Source organism: Pseudochaenichthys georgianus, unplaced genomic scaffold (assembly GCF_902827115.2).
Source record: "Pseudochaenichthys georgianus unplaced genomic scaffold, fPseGeo1.2 scaffold_468_arrow_ctg1, whole genome shotgun sequence".
Taxonomy (NCBI): Eukaryota; Metazoa; Chordata; class Actinopteri; order Perciformes; family Channichthyidae; genus Pseudochaenichthys; species Pseudochaenichthys georgianus.
Window position 1 is genome coordinate 156,968 of NW_027263032.1, and position 20,357 is coordinate 177,324.

The window sequence follows — 20,357 nt, forward strand, 5'->3', positions numbered from 1 at the left end:
TTTGCAGGTGAACATTTCTGAAATTCATTCATCAATTCATTTATTGTATTACTTTGTATACTGATCTATATAAAACTGTGCAAAACTATTTTTCAGGATTGCATATCTTTTTTGGAAGGTAATGAGATGTAAAAACATATCTTTCTTTAGGTAGTAAGTTTATTATTGGGGAAATTCCAAAATCAGAGATGAAAATGAAATTGTTAGACTTTCTTTTTTAAATAAGAACTGCATTACTGTTTGTATTGCCTTTTCTATTTCTAAATGTGTGTATGGGCTTGCTTACTTTGCAGTTCAGTAGTTCATCCTTATCCATGACTTATGACTGTGTACCATGAAGTGCCTTATGGCTGTTTAAATGGATTTCCCCACCTGTCTTTGACACAGTGACCTTATGATGTTTTATTCCACTGTGGTCCATTGTGTGTGTGTGTGTGTGTGTGTGTGTGTGTGTGTGTGTGTGTGTGTGTGTGTGTGTGTGTGTGTGTGTGTGTGTGTGTGTGTGTGTGTGTGTGTGTGTGTGTGTGTGTGTGTGTGTGTGTGTGTGTGTGTGTGTGTGTGTGTGTGTGTGTGCGTGTAGCAGAGGGAGGGCACTGTGCGGACGCCATATATGGGCATCCCACCGACTCTGCTCTGCTATTGGCTGCGGGCCTTATGCAGCTGCTTGTCAACAAGATGGCCTTCCTCCTCCTGCTGCTGCTGTTGCTGCCGTTTTGACACTGATTATTTTGGTATCCCCGAGAACATACCGTAAAGGCTTGTGTCACTTCTAAATAGATAGTGGGAGAGGGACTGCACGGAGTCCTAACAAGGCAGCTAGACTTTGCTCAGAGGACTGACAGGCAGACACACACACACACACACACACACACACACAATAGCATAATCACTAGACAAGGTTGATAATACAAAGTAGCTGTTGGCTAATGTCGTCGCTAGCTTAGCTTTAGCTTCACGGATAGTTAACTCCTGCATTTCATCAGACCAACTGGTGGCGCAAAAAGGAAAAACAGCACTTGTCATCGACTGTTGTGAAAGTCAAGGAGGCTGTCTGTGGATATTAATGCTGCTAAGGTGAGGATGCTACACACAAAATACGTTGTTTTCTACATTGTTAGCTTGTTAGCTTGCTAGCCAGCGCTGTCATGTTATTATGCAGGTAGTTGTGCTATCCAGCTAGCAGGCTCGGTAGCTAATGGCGGGTGTATTGACCTTTTGCAATACCACAGTGTTACACTATTAAAGTAAGTGGAAGCGTACTTGTTCAGGATCTGTTAATGTTATATAATAATGGACTTATCCGACTTTCACATTTTACCAGGACGTTATGCTAGCTGTTTGCTCGTTATAGAACCAGCTAGTGGTTGGTGCTTAAAACATAAGTATTTTGCTTATAAGTAAGCAGTTTTGTTTTTTGGTGTTTGTGATCAGAGATGAGAGAAGTACTTGGATAATGTTTTAAGTAAAAGTAAAAATACCACAGTGTAGGAATACTCTGTTACAAGTAAAAGTCCTGCATCCAACATGTTACTCAAGTAGAACTACTAAAGTATAAGCATCAACATATACTTAAAGTACCAAAAGTAAAATAACTAATTCTGCAGATTGGTCCATTTCAGCATAATATATACGATATGTTTTGATTATAAATATTGATGCATTAGTGTTATCAAAGGTGCAGCTAGGTTTAATTCATGTGTATGCTGCAGAGTAGCTTGTACATTTACTGCATTTATTTAAGTGTTGATTATATTTCACATAATTAATCCAAATGTGCAAAGTAACTAAATAAATGTAGTGGAGTAAAAGACCACCTTTTACCTCTGATTTGTAATGGGGTAGAAGTACAAAATAACAACATATTTAAATACTTAAGTTAACTGCAAGTCTCTCAAAATGGTACTTAAGTACAGTGACACCACTGTTAGTTACACCACACTTGTTGGTTGTCACTGGATAAGCTGGCTCAATTACAGTCAGTCATAACGTTTTGAAAAACCAGGAATGGTCTAGTGACCTGCAGGCCTTATTTTGATCATAGTAGGGGTTGAGAGACTCTACCATAAAATTAAGTGTTTTAACAATGCATATTTCAATAAGTGTATTATTGCATCCTATGGCACAGTTGCTGCAAGGAGATATGTCCAGATTGATAAACCAAGATGAACAAGTAGTTAATCTGTTTTTTGGGACAGTAGCATATTAAGCTCTCACATTGTCATATTGCTGTTTAACAATCAATTATGTTTTATTTCCACATGGAGTTCTGTCTGATTTGATTTAGTTAGATGATGCATTATTTGTCATTCTCCTTTTTCGGATGTTTAAGTAACCCTGTGTTGACACTGTGGCCTTAGTGATTGCAGTATGAAAGCTTGCATCAAAGTCTAACTTGTGATGTTGTTACAGAAGCTGAGACAGATGCACTGCAGGGCAGACAGCCACTCTTCCTAGGTGTCCTCTCGATGTAATAACGTTCCTCCTGGGCAGACCGCTGTGGTGAGGCTCTCACTGGGCTCTATTGTTCTGTTGACAGTTTGCCTGCTGGCAGCTCTTCTGTTGCATTGTCTTCACAGGCACACATGCAGAGAGGGAGATTGAGCTAAGACTTTTTGGCATGCTTTATGTTTCGTCAGCTTTTGGTCGTCTGGCTGTGAAGAACAGTGTAGGAGGGCTGGAGGATCGTAAGCGGGGGGTTGAGTTGGAGTGACTGCTTTGTGTTTAGCAGGCTGACTTTTTCTGCAGCCTTAGAAATCACAAGTAGTAAATTGCTCTTTTTGGTAATCCGACTCGTTAAATCTTAAATCGGCCTTTAATGAGGACGTGGTAAACTGTGTGTTCTGAACGGCACGCACCTACTACTACCACAGTGAAACTATTATCCCGCTGAGAGTGCTGGCGAAACTGCTCGGGATGTGTATAGGGAAATGACCCAGTCCAGCAGAAAGGTTGTTTTTAAGTCATGGGAATCTGTCGCTATGCAAAGAGTAGGATTGTTATTTGTGAACAGGTCACCACCTTGTGAAGCATAACTCTGACAGAACATTGAGTAACAATGTGTGCATCTGTATGTATTACACACGGCATCTATTGCCCGTCTGTCCGTCCTGGGAGAGGGATCCCTCCTCTGTTGCTCTCCCTGAGGTTTCTCCCATGTCCCTTTTAAACTGTGGGTTTTCTCTCTGGAAGTTTTTCCTTGTACGATGTGAGGGTCTAAGGACAGAGGGTCTAAGGACAGAGGGTGTCGTATTGTCATACTGATATTCTGAACAATCTGTGCTGTTGTATTTGCTGTAAAGTGTCTTTACTGTAGGGTATTTTTATTATATGTACAGCACTTTGGCTCCACCACACATCGTTTATAAATGTGCTATATAAATAAAACTTGATTTGATTTGATCTAGACACGTTTTGCAATGTTCAAAATCCTTCACAATCTTCCTGATAGAGGAGGAATGATTGTATGCAGGTTAAACATCAGAACTCCTGTGTCTTGTCTTGTCCACTTAACACTGCTCTTTTTTCATTTTAGACTGACAAACCTGCGGTATGACTTGACTTGAAAAAAGGAGCTTAGTAGCACCATCACTGCATACTCTGGTGCACATTTATATTGTGCAATTTTCCAAACTCACATTGGTTTCTCACAGCATCTCTGTATAGTCTGTGTATTCACTCTCTGTCCTAAACGGCTTGTTGTGTTTCCGTAGTGTTTCTGTGGTGTTAACGTGGTGATTCCGTGGTGTTTCCGTAGTGTTTCTGTGGTGTTTCTGTGGTGTTTCCGTGGTGTTTCCGTAGTGTTTCCGTGGTGTTTCCGTAGTGTTTCCGTGGTGTTTCCGTAGTGTTTCCGTGGTGTTTCCGTAGTGTTTCCGTAGTGTTTCCGTGGTGTTTCCGTGGTGTTTCCGTAGTGTTTCCGTAGTGTTTCTGTGGTGTTTCTGTGGTGTTTCCGTAGTGTTTCCGTGGTGTTTCCGTGGTGTTTCCGTAGTGTTTCCGTGGTGTCTCCGTGGTGTTTCCGTGGTGTTTCCGTGGTGTTTCCGTGGTGTTTCCGTAGTGTTTCCGTGGTGTTTCCGTGGTGTTTCTGTGGTGTTTCCGTAGTGTCTCCGTGGTGTCTCCGTAGTGTTTCCGTGGTGTTTCCGTGGTGTTTCCGTAGTGTTTCCGTGGTGTTTCCGTGGTGTTTCTGTGGTGTTTCCGTAGTGTTTCCGTGGTGTTTCCGTGGTGTTTCCGTAGTGTTTCCGTGGTGTTTCCGTGGTGTTTCCGTAGTGTTTCCGTGGTGTTTCCGTGGTGTTTCTGTGGTGTTTCCGTAGTGTTTCCGTATTGTTTCCGTAGTGTTTCCGTAGTGTTTCTGTAGTGTTTCCGTGGTGTTTCTGTGGGGTATCAGTCGTGTTGGTGCTGCTGGCTGCCACTGCGCTTGGACAGGATTTTGAAGGATTAGGTTTATGCAGAAAGCTTAAAACCAAACCCAAGCCTTAATTTGCAGAAAAAACATTTCAAATTAAGAGGAAAAAAAGAAGCTCAATAGTAACTTAAAGGGACTTGGTGAAAGTAGGGTGGAGTACTGGAAACTGAATTGGAGATACAATTTGGATGTGAGATACTAGGCATAAGAATCTTGAAATATCCATTGAATTGCCTGTTTTTTTTTTTTCATGAATCTTCTCATTCACCACACCCATGGATGATAGATGACCATATTTTGAAGAAGCAGCTTTTCCAAAACGATGACTTACCCCTGCAGAGAGAAGCTTGGTTTCCTTAATTTGAAGATGTCATCAAATCTCTGTTATCACTTTCGTTTTTTCACCAGTTAAGCTGATCAAACGTAAGAATCGTTGTTATTGAACATTGTGTTCATTTTGCCTCGTCGTCGTTGATTAGTCATTATTAATACTACATGGTTTATTTCCAACAAATCCCGTGAGTACATTTGTGGTCAACACAAGATGTTGTATGTTCCTTTGGTGATTTAAATCTACTGAATAAGAACAATTGTATTACGAATTGTGCTAAGAAGCATAACAAGGTCTTGGTACAGGACAATCTTAGTTGTCAGCTTTGTCTCAAGCCGTAATGTTCTCTGTGTGGATTCATTTCTGTCTAATTCAAATTCCGTCTTTATTACTATTTATTTATACAATAATGTAACATCCTTGGATCCTAGATTTACTGATAACTTGGTGTGTCCTGAAAAGAAAGATGTATATTACTAGATGATGCCTTTCAAGGTTGAGGTTATGCAAGGAAGGACAGGCGAACCGAACGTAGGAAAGGAAAGGAATGGATTAAGCGTTAGACGGTAATTCAATCTTTTTATGGTCTCAATGACTTTGCGTTTCACCTTGGTTATTATATGGGCTGTCAAGACCTCTATGAATCTTCTTCATGTGGCAATAGAAGCTCAAATCTATGCATGCGTCCGTTAGGGTTCCCAGAAACTGACCATGATCAAAATCGATTATTCGGCAGCCCTGGCGAATAATAATCGATTATTCGACCGGTTTAACTTCCTTTGGACTTGTAAGTTCGAAGTAGTTCCACGAGGAGGAACACTTTTTACCTGCCGGCTGCCGCTTTGTTCATCTTTAGTCGCACGTCTGAGGGAGAGGGGAGGCGGGGTCGGTGTGTAGCGTGCTGCAGCAGTCTCCTCCAAGTTTACAGGAAAACAAACTGGTGGTGTGACCAATGGCCATTTACAATTATTAATAGTATTACTATTATTAGCATTAGTCTATATTTTGGTTGAAACTAAGAAAAAAAAAATATATAAATAATAATAAAAAAATATATAAATAAAATCGATTTTTAAAAATAATATTCGATTATGGAGACTGTAACGAATAATCGAATAATCACTGGCATCCCTTGCGTCCGTTAAATTGCGTGTTGAGCTGTACTGAGACAGATGACCAATGAGAGCACTGAGCAGGAGTGGACAGAGGGGAGTTTGGACCTGCGGAGAGCGACAGCAGTATCCTGGCGGTGAACGGTCCTCTGCTTGCCAAATGTTGGCTGCTGTTTGCTCGCCATCAGAGGAGCAAGATCTCAGTGTCGAGGCTGCCACAACGCTAGTGCTGTCCTTTTTGTAAGCAAATGGAGAGGCAATTTATGGCTATTTTCATTATTAATATAGATGTATCATTTGGTTGATAACATGTCATTTTCTATTTCACAAAATCCAAGTTGTAATAATAAAACCATCTTATTTTGACAGTTCAAACCCAGAGATATTTACTTAAATAAGCCCTATTATGCTTTCTTGGGTTTTCCCTTTCCTTTAGTGTGTTGTGTAGATTGTGTGCATGTAAATGGTCTGCAAAGACTAAAATCCCTGTGTTATCATAGGGTGTTTCTCAATGTCGAGGACGCTTGCTTGGTAGCACATGTCTTCCGAGTCACTTGGCAAGAATACTTCCTAGCCTCGGAAAACGAAGAATGGTGGAACAGGCTAACAGGTGTGCATCATATGGGAGGCCCCGCCTTAAATGGAGCACGATTTCCGCCAAAGATTTGGAAATTGGTCCGTGCGCGGTCCAAACGGCGGTACTACAACTCCCGTATCAGTCCGTGACATCACTGGGCCCAGAAAGACTTTCCCCATTGACTAACATGGGGAAAGAGACGTCTGGTTTTTTAATTATCCGCTGATTTACAAACTAAATAAACTACCCAGTATGAAGTATTTTACAGCCCTTATTAGAATCATTAGGTCCTTAAAGTTGTAAAATGCACTAAAAGCCGAATCTAGATTTATTTTCTGTCTCCATTCATTCGAGTGAGCCGAGAGTGGGAGCTCGGGGGCGGGGCTTAAGGGGCGCATGCTCTGTGAGCGCACATACGAGTTCTTCTGCTCTGACAGCCAGGCATGCTGGGTAATCTGTGACGTTTCGCTCTCTCAAAAGCCATTTTGTCTTCATGCGCCAATGAGCAGCTCTCATAGGAAAGAACGAAACCCCGCCTCCCATGCTGTATCCAGTTCTTATTATACAGCCATGATTACTACCTTTTCGAAAACGCCTCAATTGGAATCCTTTGTTTACTTCCATAACATAATGACAGCACACCAATCAGAGCAGACTGGGCTCTGGTTTCAGACGGAGGGTGAAAAGAGGTGCTGCAGCACAGGCAGTATGAGAAAAATAAAGAGCTTTTTGAACATTAAAGCATGGAGACATGTAGAGACACTACATACTGATATACACCTGAACATCAGCAGGAGAGGACTCTTTAAAGTAGATACACTACATACTGATATACACCTGAACATCAGCAGGAGAGGACTCTTTAAAGTAGAGACACTACATACTGATATACACCTGAACATCAGCAGGAGAGGACTCTTTAAAGTAGAGACACTCCATACTGATATACACCTGAACATCAGCAGGAGAGGACTCTTTAAAGTAGAGACACTACATACTGATATACACCTGAACATCAGCAGGAGAGGACTCTTTAAAGTAGAGACACTACATACTGATATACACCTGAACATCAGCAGGAGAGGACTCTTTAAAGTAGAGACACTACATACTGATATACACATGAACATCAGCAGGAGAGGACTCTTTAAAGTAGAGACACTACATACTGATATACACATGAACATCAGCAGGAGAGGACTCTTTAAAGTAGAGACACTACATACTGATATACACCTGAACATCAGCAGGAGAGGACTCTTTAAAGTAGAGACACTACATACTGATATACACCTGGACATCAGCAGGAGAGGACTCTTTAAAGTAGAGACACTACATACTGATATACACCTGAACATCAGCAGGAGAGGACTCTTTAAAGTAGAGACACTACATACTGATATACACATGAACATCAGCAGGAGAGGACTCTTTAAAGTAGAGACACTACATACTGATATACACCTGAACATCAGCAGGAGAGGACTCTTTAAAGTAGAGACACTACATACTGATATACACCTGGACATCAGCAGGAGAGGACTCTTTAAAGTAGAGACACTACATACTGATATACACCTGAACATCAGCAGGAGAGGACTCTTTAAAGTAGAGACACTACATACTGATATACACATGAACATCAGCAGGAGAGGACTCTTTAAAGTAGAGACACTACATACTGATATACACATGAACATCAGCAGGAGAGGACTCTTTAAAGTAGAGACACTACATACTGATATACACCTGAACATCAGCAGGAGAGGACTCTTTAAAGTAGAGACACTACATACTGATATACACCTGAACATCAGCAGGAGAGGACTCTTTAAAGTAGAGACACTAAACTGATATACACCTGAACATCAGCAGAATGGAGACCCTTTTTAAATATGTCATAAAACATCAGGAAATGTCCAATTTCTAGGCAGCATTTTTGTTGTTGTTGTTGTTTTAACGTCAACTTGATTTTCAACATAGAAGATCAAAATGTATTTTTTAAGTTACAGCCGTAAATGTAAACAGTTTTTCAGATGCGTCTGCTCTTTTGTGGGCACATGGCCTCTCTTCTCACAATCCCCAATTCACAGAAGTGTGTGTGTGTGTGTGTGTGTGTGTGTGTGTGTGTGTGTGTGTGTGTGTGTGTGTGTGTGTGTGTGTGTGTGTGTGTGTGTGTGTGTGTGTGTGTGTGTGTGTGTGTGTGTGTGTGTGTGTGTGTGTGTGTGTGTGTGTGTGTGTGTGTGTGTGTGTGTGTGTGTGTGTGTGTGTGTGTGTGTGTGTGTGTGTGTGTGTGTGTGTGTGTGTGTGTGTGTGTGTACACACACACACTGAAGCACTGCAGTGGGCAGACCATCTCTCTCTTATAATGCCATCCAATCTGTTATGAGAGATGGATTACGCGATGCAGCGAGAGGGGGGGGGGGAAGAGGAGAGGAAGTAGAGAATAAAAGTGGTTGAATGGAGAGAGAGATTCAGAATGGGACATAAAGAGAAAGAAAAACAGGTTCAGCAGTTTTTTTTTCTTTCTGAGAACTGTATAATCTGCCAGCTCTTAGCTGAGTTGTTGCTATGTGATTATGGAGGAAGCGTTTTAATTGGTTCAGCACTCTGTGTGGGCGGTGTTAGCTTTTTGCACTCCCAATGTACAAAGCACCGCCAATTCAGAGGCACCGCCATGTCCTGTTTGCAGCCATAAAGCAGTCGGGCGGCTCAAATGTAAAGCAGGCTATTTTGTCGTCGAAAGAGAAACGAATATATTTGCAAAATAAGCTCCGTCATAAACGTTGTGTTATGCAACAAGTTCATTTGAAGGACTCTGACTCTGGGATGTTTTAGAAGTGCTGCAATACTAGCTTTTATTGTCCCCTAAAACACACCCTGCGGATATATTCCCAACTGTTACACCCGGGATGTTTGGAACAGCCCATTTTATTGGGGTATTGTTATCTTTGCGTACATTACATCACATCGGTGTGTCTTGCACCTGTGACCCCCTGATCCGAACACCAACGCACAACCCACTGCGCCACACGCCTCCGTTACACATCAAGTTGAGCCAATTGTAACGGTTGCTTTTGTCAAGTTGCTGCCACATCCAAAGATGCACATAAGAGAAAGTTAATCAAAGAAACCGATGGATGTTTTTCTTTTCGAATTAAGCTCTGCCTGCGGGTGACTGAGGGCGTTTCTGAATCTCGAGTAAAGCTGCTCCAGAGCCACTATTTCAAGCATACTACGTTTATCGAGTGCCGCCGAAGGACTGTTCCAATGTCCAGCATACTTGGAATTCTACCGAGCCCGGCGTACTTCGTAGGGAGAAATTTCGAGGCTGCACATGTGTAGACTCCGCGGTCTTAAAATCCCCACAATGCTTTGCGCACGGACCAATTTCCCCAAATCTGTGGCGGAAAATGTAATCATGCGATGCACACCTGCACACTTGCTAGCCTGTTCCACTCTTCGTTTTCCGAATGCCAGGAAGTATTCTTGCCTCGCTTGGAAGCAAGTGACTCGGAAGACATGTGCTACCAAGCAAGCGTACTCGACATTGAGAAACACCCAGCATGTCTGGACCTGTAGAAATGATGAGACACAAGAGAAAGCTGTAGCTGAATTGTTTGTTGTCATTTACAAGGAGAAGTTGTCCCACAGCGATGTATACTTTTTGTTGTTCTCCACATTTTAGTCAATATACGAAAATACAAATGCAAACAAGCCTCTTCACATGATGCCAACCACTAGATGTTGTCTTGTCAACAGGGGGTGTTTCTCAATGTCGAGGACGCTTCCTTGTCTTCCGAGTCAGTTCCTTCAGAAGCGAGGCAGGAATCCTTCCTGGCATTCGGAAAACAAAGAGTGGAACAGGCTAGGAAGTGTGCAGGTGTGTGCGTCATATGAGAGGCCCCGCCTTACATTTTCCGCCACAGATTTTGGAAATTGGTCCGTGCGCAAAGCATTGTGGGGATTTTAAGACCGCGGAGGATACACATGGGCAGCCTCGAAATTTCTCGCTACAAAGGACGCTGGGCTCTGTAGAATTCTGTAGGAGCCTGGACATTGGAACTAGTGTTGTCACGATACCAACATTTTGGTTTCGATACCGATACCAAGTCAAGAATTGCGATTCCGATTCTTTTTCGATACTTTTCTTAAAAAAAGGGAAACACGGAATATCGTCTTTAAAATTAGGAATAACAGATGATGTTAGCAGTCAGAACAACTGAAGCAGCAGTGTTACTAAGAACAGAAACGCCAAAGAGTCACATCTAATATAAATATATATAAAAGCATTTATTTTAATTGTGTAGCAGTGAGTTTAACATTTCGGCAGCACTGTTGAGCATTTTGAAAATGTATTTTCATGCCTCTGTGCAAGGCTTAGTCTTTCTATCTGTATAGCCACTGGTGTAAAGTAACTAAGTTCATAAACTCAAGTACTACTTGGGTACAATTTTGAGATACTTGTACTTTATTTAAGTATTTCAATGTTTCTTTTGCTACTTTGTTCTTCTAATCCACTACAGTTCAGAAATAATGGTGTACTTTTCCTCCACTACATGTATTAATCCCTTTAGTTACTTCACAGATGTGGATGAATGATGTGAAATATAACCAAGTGTTGAATCAGACTTTAGTTCCACCTGGAGTAAATCCACAAGATTCAAACTAGCTGCACCTTCACCAGCTTTGAGAACACTTTCATGATCAATCATTATAAAACACATCATATATATTATTCTGAAATGGACCAATCTGCACAATGACTACTTTTACTTGAGGAATATTTTGAATGCAGTACTTTTACTGTAACAGAGTATTCTACACTCTGGTGCTTCTAGTACAAGACCTGAGTACTTCTACTTTTACTGTCGCTACTTTAACTATATTTTGATGATAATACTTTTGTACTTTTATTTGAGGAACATTTTGATTGCAGGATTGTTCCTACATTCTGGTACTTCTACTTTAACTCAAGTACAAGACCCGGGTACTTCTACTTTTACTCAAGTACAAGATATATACGTATACCACCTCCGTTTATAGCCTATGAAAAAAACTAATAGAAAACGAAGGCTAAAGCTAACGTTAGCAGATAGTGATGCTAGTTTGCTAGTTAAGTTTGCTCAACGATAATATTGCGACAGAAAAACTTTTCAGTGCACATCACGCTCTGCCGCTCCGACAGGAAGCTCTGCTCTGAACACCTGAACGGCCCGTTCACAGACTTCTGCCGTCTTTTTTGTCAACAAGCCGAGGCGCAGCGGCAGTTGCACTCCCACTTGCAGACATGCTTCTAGTTTTCTCACATGCTCTGGCAGCTAGCGCGTGGCCGCGTGCACGAGAGAGGGGAGGGACTTAGAACGTGCTTGAGAGGAGCGGGACTGCAGGCACGGCTGCAGTGCAGGGAGTGGAAGCAGAGCGCTGAACACACACGGCTCTTATTAAAACGGCGCTTTTTCACGGGAGTGCTTTTCCCCGTCATTCTTAAAGTACCGATACTAATGAAACGGAGGAATCGTACCGTTTTTAACGGCAGGGTATCGCGGTACCTTTCAAGTATCGGTACACCGTGCAACACTAATTGGAACAGTCCTTCGGTGGGACTCGATGACGTAGCATCCTTGAAATAGTGGCTCTGGAGCATCCTTCCTTGCCATTGAGAAACACCCACAGTCTGAAAGTCATGTTTGCAATATATATACCAACCTGTGGGAGAATATAACATACGTTTATATCGAACTATGTAAAGGTTTGAGTGGCTGGTTCATTTCTTCAAATTATTTAGCCGATTATTTTCTACATAAATCTAATAATCGCTTGGATTTATAAGATATCCACATACTTTTAAAATGTCCATCCTGGTTTCTCAAAGTACGAGGTTGAGATGGTATTTTTCTGCCATGAAAAATTACTTTTTACTTGCTAATAATATTTGTGTCAATTGTCGAGACCTTGTGTTCATAATTGGTTTAATTTGGATTGATTTGCTTTTGTCTTGACCTGCAGTAGTGTAATACTGACGTGCACTGCTCTCAGGCTGTTGCCACTAATCTAAAGTGTGAAATTGCTCGGTTAAGAGTCGTTGAAAGTTGATATGAAAAAGAAATGTCAGGCTGTTGGCAGGCATTCAGATCAGCGGCGAGACAACCATGTTGTTCCCTCGCCACGTGTTTCTCTCCTTAAGTTCTCCGGCACGTTCCTGGCAGCCCCTACAGCTGCTCGAGCTGCAGAAGCATGCTGGGTGGACTTCAAATCCTCCCCCTTCCTCCCCCCCAGCCTGTAGGCTCTCTGGCAGGGAGAAAGGGGTGAGGACAGGCAGGACGGATACAGCAGTTTCGCTACTACCAACCCCCTCCTGCTGTGAGCTAAAAATAGGTCCGGCATATGTCCGCACGCTCCTCCCTGTGTTGCCTCCTATTAAGCAAGTCCTCTTTGAAGCACTGAGATGCAGGGGGGGAGAGGGGAGAGTCCATTTGTGTTGCATCCTTCATCCCTTTCATGTCCCGGCCGCAGACACTAAACCTGAAATGCAATCCCTTTAATTTGATTGAGACGCTCTAAAGCCGGGAGACGATCATAGTATACAGTTAGTGGATGTAAGGGCTAATTGAGTTTGGCTAAAGTAGCAGGCAGGCCAGTGGTTCAGTTTGTAGTACCATGATATATATATTTATATATATATATATATATATATATATATGGGTGTGCGTGTTTGTGTGTGTTCTCTACAGTGTACTGCACTGCTGCTGCTACAATGGGAACAGCTTTTGTATTTGTACCTCCAGGCATCTACTCGACACAGCCACAATTGAACATTAATAATAATAATAATATATAATATTTTTATAGCGCCTTTCAGGAAACCCAAGGTCGCTTTACAAGTCGGGGAGTAGGGGGGGGGAGTAGGGGAAAAAAGGCAGACAGGTTAAGGGGGTGGGGGGGGGGAAGTAGCGGAAAAATAAACCTATTAAACTAACTATACAGTGGGGACATTTTTTCACATTGAACTGATCCCGGCTCTATTGAGAATTGTTGCTGTACAAACTCTTATTTTGTATCCACTACTTCAATGTAACTGCAGACAAGGTACATGAAAACAAAACGAGCTGAAGTGGGAGGATAGAAAGCTTATAAATAGCTTATATGAAAATATCCCCCTAGTAGATCACAGCTACAGAACTTTCAGAATGTCTAAAAATAGTAATGTATCATAATAATAATTTCCACATATGACTGCCACCTTTTTTTGGAACCTATAGAAATAAAAAAATATGTGTTTTTAAATTAGGATTTTTAACATAACAAAGAAATCCAAAACATTGTTTAACTGTTTCTCTCTTTCCCTTCATTCCTCCCCCGCCTGTCCCCCGTCCCCACCCTCTCGCTGCAGGTTGTATGCTCCGTGTTGCCGCTGACCCGTCAGGTTGGCACTGCGACCCGCACCATGAGGGCTCTGGCTCTGGGTGTTTGCTGGCCAGCGTAGACGCCGACATGTCCCGGTGGTCCTCCTCATCCTGATGGACCGAGACACCTTCTCCCACATCCGCCTGTGGTGCCCCCGCCCCTTCGGCACCTACTCCCAGAACAAAGCTAGGAGCCCAGGCTCAGGGGGCAGCGGGGGAGGAGGAGGAAGTGGAGGAGGAGGAGGAAGTGGAGGAGGGACGGGGACCCCCAACCTCTGCAAAGCTGAGCCCTCCTCGAGGAGCGTGGACGGAGGGGAAGATGGAGGCATCGTAGTGGGCGTGGGGGATGGAGAAGCGGAGGATGCAGGGGAGGAGGACACTCCCCCCGAACCCGAGGGCTCCATGTCGCAGAGCCAGGACCCTCTGCCCTCCTCGGACCCTCCGTCGCCGCCCTCCTCGGGGTCCCAGGTGGAAGATGGCCGCGTGCTGTTAGACACCTGGTACGTCATCAAGCCGGGGAACACCAAGGAGAAGATCGCCTTCTTCGTGGCTCATCAGTTCAGCGGGGCGGGGCAGCCACGACCCAGCACCATGAAGGTGAGACATGTCTTTGAAGAGAGTTGACTATAAAAAGAGGAAGGTATGGATTTATTGGAATTGCTGGGTTCTCATGGCCGACACGGGAAACATAATGGCCCATTTCACAAATGTGTATTTTACGCTTTTACGTTCCAAATCTAGTTAATGCTAAACTGAGGACAAAAAAAAGTAGACATGAAAAATGAAAACATCTAATATTTTACAGCTCTGACCTCACCATCACTTTAAACACGTCAAAAACCTAAAGATTGTTTTTTAATCTTGTTTTCTTTCCTTGAAACTGAAAAAAAACTACATGTTACGTCATTCTTTCTTCCTCTGTGTTCGCAAACCTACCCTAAAAGTGCATAGCGCCGCCTACTGCATTGGAGGGTGTAGGTACTGCACCAGTTAAGTCAATAAAAGCTATTTAACCTTCAGCTATAGTTTCAATATCGCAATTTTACATAATATAAGTTTCCTATTATCTGGTGAAAATGTGTCGGACAAATATCTGGTGCTTCCTTCGGTTTAACTTTGGTTATTCAAAACAAAACATTCATCCTTTTCCTCCTCCGCAGGTGAAAGGTAACTGGGCGACGGACTGCAGTAAAGCCAAGAGAAGAAGACGGTGTTCCTCGTACGACCCTCCCACTCGCTCCCAGGCCTCGGAGCTGAACCTCAGCCACGAATGCCCTCTCTCCGCCCCGAGCCCCGACGAGCCTCCTCTGGTGAGCGAGACGGACCTGCTGTCGGTGGCGGAGATGGTGGCCCTCGTGGAGCAGAGGACGGCGATGGCCCTCCAGGGGATCGTGGCCGTTCAGAGTCAGTGTCCCAACGGCCAGGGTCTCACCCCTCACACTCTCCTGCGGGGCACCGTGTCCGACCCCATCGTGTTCGTGTCGGACAGTTCGAGTGGCCATCCCTCCAAAGAGTCGTCGTCGTCCCTCATCCAGACGGACCAGGAGCTGGAGGAGCAGCAGCAGCAGGAGTCCCTCAGGGTGGCCCAGGCCATCGCGCACTTTGAGTCCCAGAACCAGGAGAGCCGGCTCCATCCGGGACCTGAAACGGACTCTTCTGTCCATCCAGAGAGCGAGCGTCGGAGGGGAGGGGAGTCCGGCGTCGCTTCCCCTCCTCCGCCCCCCAGTCGCAGTCACGGCGAGGTCAGAATAGCTTTCCGAGTGTCGAACATGGACCCCCGGTCTCAGTTAGAGCCGGCTGGAAGGTCCCGATGTATGTTCATGAGCTGTGGGGGAGGGGGGGGGAGCCAGGCGGCAGCCAGGGCCAAAGAGAAAATCACCTGCGACCTCTACCAGCTGGTCAGCCCCTCCTCCAGAGACCCCGGGAGTCTGCTGCTGGCCGCCACCTCCGCCGCCCCCAAACCAGACGGGGACCTCCATCACCCGGACAGGCCGAGCTGCGGCAGCCCGGCCCCCACCCAGGAGGAGAAGAAGTCCTCGGGGATGGGGAGGGAGCGAGTGACCGGCTTCCACGTGGAGGTGGTGGTGACGGGCGCCGTGGACCAATGTGTGTTTTACGGCAAAGACAGTACGGAGAATGTGCAGGAGGAGACGGTGTGTTTCGCTCTGCCCAGTGGAGGGGGCGGCTCCTCGGACCCTTCATCAGACGACCCCCCTCCCGGACAGCTGTTCTTCCTGCAGCCCCCACGGGGTCCAGAGGAGGATTTAAAAGGAACGAGTGGTGGCGGTGGGTCGGGGATTTGCTCTTTGGACTGTGCGAACAACAACGGCGGCGGCCCCGGGGTGTCCGTCGGCTCGGGGGAGCGACCGGACTCTCCCGTGGACGACTGCTCGGACCCCTCGCTGTGCCGCCTCTACCGCCACGTGTCACATGACTTCCTGGAGATCCGCTTCCAGATCCAGCGCCTCCTGGAGCCGCGGCAGTACATGCTGCTGCTGCCCGACCACATCACGGTGAACATCTTCGGATACCTGCCCACGCGCTCGCTGGCCGCCCTCAAGTGCACCTGCCACTACTTCAAGGTGCTCATCGAGAGTTACGGGGTTCGAGCGGTGGACTCGCGCTGGAACCAAGACCCTCTGTACCGCGAGGACCCCTGCAAGCAGTGCAAGCGGCAGTACGAGCGCGGGGACGTTTCTTTATGTCGTTGGCACCCCAAACCTTACCACCACGACCTGCCTTACGGACGCTCCTACTGGATGTGCTGCCGGCGGACGGACAAAGACACGCCGGGCTGTCGGGTCGGGCTCCACGACAACAACTGGGTCCAGCAGCCGGCCGACGGCTCGCAGCCCATTCGCACCAAGAGGGAGGACAGGAGGGAGGAGGCCAGGTAGAGAAAGGGGCGAGTACTCTTAGCATTACGGAGAGGAATCGGCACTCCAGGACTATTTTCTTTGCTCCAGCACTCCTGGCCTGTCAGTGAAGTGGTGAAGAAGGAAGAGAGGTGTATCGCTCTCCTTGCCTTTTAGTTTTTTCAAGCCCTCCAGAACCCCTCTCCTCCAGAGTGGCACTTTCTTTAAAAACCAGGGTTGGGGTCCCCTCCGCCAGCCCTCTCTTTCTGCCTCTTACTCATCCGGGTTTTTCCTGTCTAACTCCACACACGGCCGTCGAAGGTCATTCACGTGAAAGAACTTGTTGCAGTGTATTTGATTGAGATTAGCATCCATACAGTGACGCATAGAAATGTATCGCCCTAGAGCCTGCTTCCTGTTCCCAAATACTCGTTCTGTGTTCTGTGTAGTACCACGTGTGAGCTGTACGACGGTGCTTCAACGATGAGCTGTACCCAGGTCCCAGCAGATGTAAAAAGTGGATGTGGAATGTGCGGCGCCGCTCTAGAAATGTGATTGTATAAAGCAAACTTCAGTTCTCCGTTGTACAAGACGCCATTTTGTACGTGTCCTGCGCCATGCGTTTCTACTTCTCTGAATGTGCTGTAACGGTGTACTACGTTTGATTAGTCCCCTGATAATGCTGCTGAAATCATCGCCTGTGTCACTGACGTTATTATTATTACTGAAATAGCCATACCATTTGGTGTAATGGCGTCGTTGTTTCAGAGCGGACCCTAACCTTGAGACCAGTGGGATTGAATGGGATTTAAAAAAGAGAAACTTGATGGCCTGATGTCACTTTGTATGGTTTGATTGACTTGCTTGTTTGCCATTTTGTTTGTTTTTGTTTGGCTGTTTTACTGAGGTGTGTATGTGTGTGTGTGTGTGTGTGTGTGTCAGAGAATGTTTGCTGTTGTTTGCTTTTATTCTTGAGGACTGTGTTCTCCCTGTAAAAAGTCTGTCATCCAAACTGCAAAGATGTATTTTTAGTTTCTTTGAAATACTCCATCTTTGTTTCAACCCCCTCTCCTTCCTGTCCTGCATTGCGGCCGAGGGCAGTGTTTTCCAAAGCCCTCATCCATGCTTCGAAGCGGGTGAAACCAACTACCACAGAAACTCTCCACACCAGCTTCCAGCCTTAAAAACCCTTTACCTCTCACCCCCCCATTGCAGGAGATTGAAGCGTCAGAAACCTCACGTACGATGAAGAGCTTTGGGAGTTGGCTAGATTTCAGACTCCACCCATAACTCTGTGTGTGGGAGTGCAAGGCGGACAGTGCCTGGTGACGCTTCTGACTCGTCATTCTTGTAAAAAACCCTCCCCTCCCCCCCCCCCCCCCCCCCCTCTTTCCCCCCCTTGCTGTAAAACCCCTGCAAGCTCACAGACTGGACGTTTAAGGACTCGTATGGGGAATGATGCTGAAACTGTGCATGGAGGCGGACGGTCGGGTATTCATGGGAGAACTCAGTCGGTTCCAGACATGTACAATGCTAATGGGAAATATCTGCTTAAATAAAAACAGAAGTGATGATTAAAACTGGAAATCTGAAGCGCTTCCTCGTCCGTGTGGTGTTTGATACGTTAATATTGAACAGTAACAGTCTTATCAGAGTTGAATGCAGGGACCATCCAACAACAAAAGCTACTTTCCAGAGAATTATGAGGCAAAAAAAGGAAGCTAATCCAATTTTTTAAAGCTATAAACCCTCAATATGTTATGCGTCTGATGCATGGTATGTCTGTTTAATTGACCAATCACAATTGAATACAAATCATTGACTTTACTTATCTCGCATGTCTCTACGATAAAGTGGACATGTATAGGGACACTCCTCCCAAAATTAAAGAGACCATATTGTGTTTTCTAAGTTTTTCCCTTTCCTGTAGTGTGTTCTATTGGCTAGCGCATCGACACATTGTTCGAGTCCAAGAAACTTTCAAATCCAATCTTCAAGCTACTTTAAACTTTATTGAATTCACATCAGGCTGCTCAATTACACCTTTATTTCAGAGCCTTGAAGCAGGCGCAGATTGACCTGTGATTGAATCCACATGTAACAGTACACTAAGTAATGGCCTTTTAACCTGATCAAATCATTTCACACCGCATCACAGGCAGGGACGGAAGGAGGTGGTGGAAGAAGCACTCGGATATTTTGCTCACTTAAAAGTAGCTCAGTGTAGAAATACTGTATTACATCCAAAAGTTCTCCAATCAAAATATGACAATTAAAAATATTCACCGATATAATTGAAGTACCGAAAGTGCCCCATTTTAGTATAATGTATTTTATGTTATAGGAATATATTGATTGTGTTCCTCTCTTTAAGGATAAAAATGGCGGATATAATTTAAATTACATGTACTTGATATCTTGCTGGGTAGCTGAAACTATAATTATAAATACTACTTACTAGTTGCTTAACAAAATAACAAGTATTCAGAGAAATGTATTGGGTAGGGTAAAAAGTACTTTCACCACTTATTAGACAGTTGGTATGGTTTTTATTTATTCATTTTAAATGGTGACATCTCTATGATTGGCAGTGCAGTGACATGTAATAACCATCAGGGGGCGATATTGTAGTACTTTCATCCAAACAGAGTTATTCAACTTAATCACATAATGTCCCCTAATCACATATTTGTACTGTTTCTGATTGTATGTAAAGCGTCTTTGAGCACCAGGAAAAGCGCTATACAAATTAAATGTATTATTTTAATTATTATAAAAACAAACACTAGAATGAATCAGCTAAGCATAGTATCCCCACATGAAAACTGATACAGCCTTCATAATGAGCGTGTTAGCGTCCACAGTGTACTTCCACACTGGGGCAACAGCTGGCCGCTCTGCACCACGAGGATCCAGCAGATACTGACGCACACACCATGCACAGCACCCACACCCTGAAGACACATCATCACACATTCATACATTCTGAACATCCTCACAACGACCAGTTACAGTCGTTTTTTATTATGTTCTACAAATATCACTGGTCCCCGGCTTGATCTTCCACCTCAGGATCCATGTATCTGGGATCCTCTCCAGAATGGAAGTCACATACAGAGCATCAGCTAGTTCCTGAGCAGTGTCCTTCACAGGCTGATATCCAAGAGAGGGAGTCACACAGTCACAAGATGGAGGAATAGAAAGCAGTATTCAATGTTTACTTCAGATTAGCTCCACGTCAGAAATGAGCATGCTTGATGTCTCTCTCCATAGAGGCTGAATCATCATGTTCATCACATAGCTATCATCTGCCTCAAACAGTCCTGATGCTCTTCTATCATACAGGGTCACATATGGAAACATTTACTTGACTTTCTGATAACTTAATCTCACAACAAAAACATTCTGATTTATCTTGTAAATCAAATAACTTAAAAAAAAAAGTTTATAAATACACAAACACATTTTAAAATGACTTTTTTGTATTTATTATGAATTGAATATCATAATTCTGTCTGTAAACTCAGATCCCAACACATTTTTTTAAATATTTTTTTTCTCATACATAACCTCAAATCCATTTTCTAAATTGTGACTTTATTCTCAGAATGCAGGTTAATTACATCATTTGTATTCGTTTTAACTTTTGGAAATAAATTCTGACTTTAATCTTGGATTCA

At 44.2% G+C, this 20,357-nt stretch overlaps 1 protein-coding gene across 1 annotated transcript; it reads left to right on the top strand.

The window, feature by feature from the left end:
- Nucleotides 1-660: 660 nt before the first annotated feature.
- fbxo46 (F-box protein 46) lies at nucleotides 661-18,058 on the top strand. Its single transcript, XM_034078704.1, has 3 exons — nucleotides 661-1,074; nucleotides 13,810-14,419; nucleotides 14,983-18,058. Exons 2-3 carry the CDS (start codon nucleotides 13,937-13,939, stop codon nucleotides 16,717-16,719), a joined length of 2,220 nt encoding a protein of 739 aa, XP_033934595.1. The 5' UTR covers nucleotides 661-1,074; nucleotides 13,810-13,936; the 3' UTR covers nucleotides 16,720-18,058.
- Nucleotides 18,059-20,357: the final 2,299 nt, after the last annotated feature.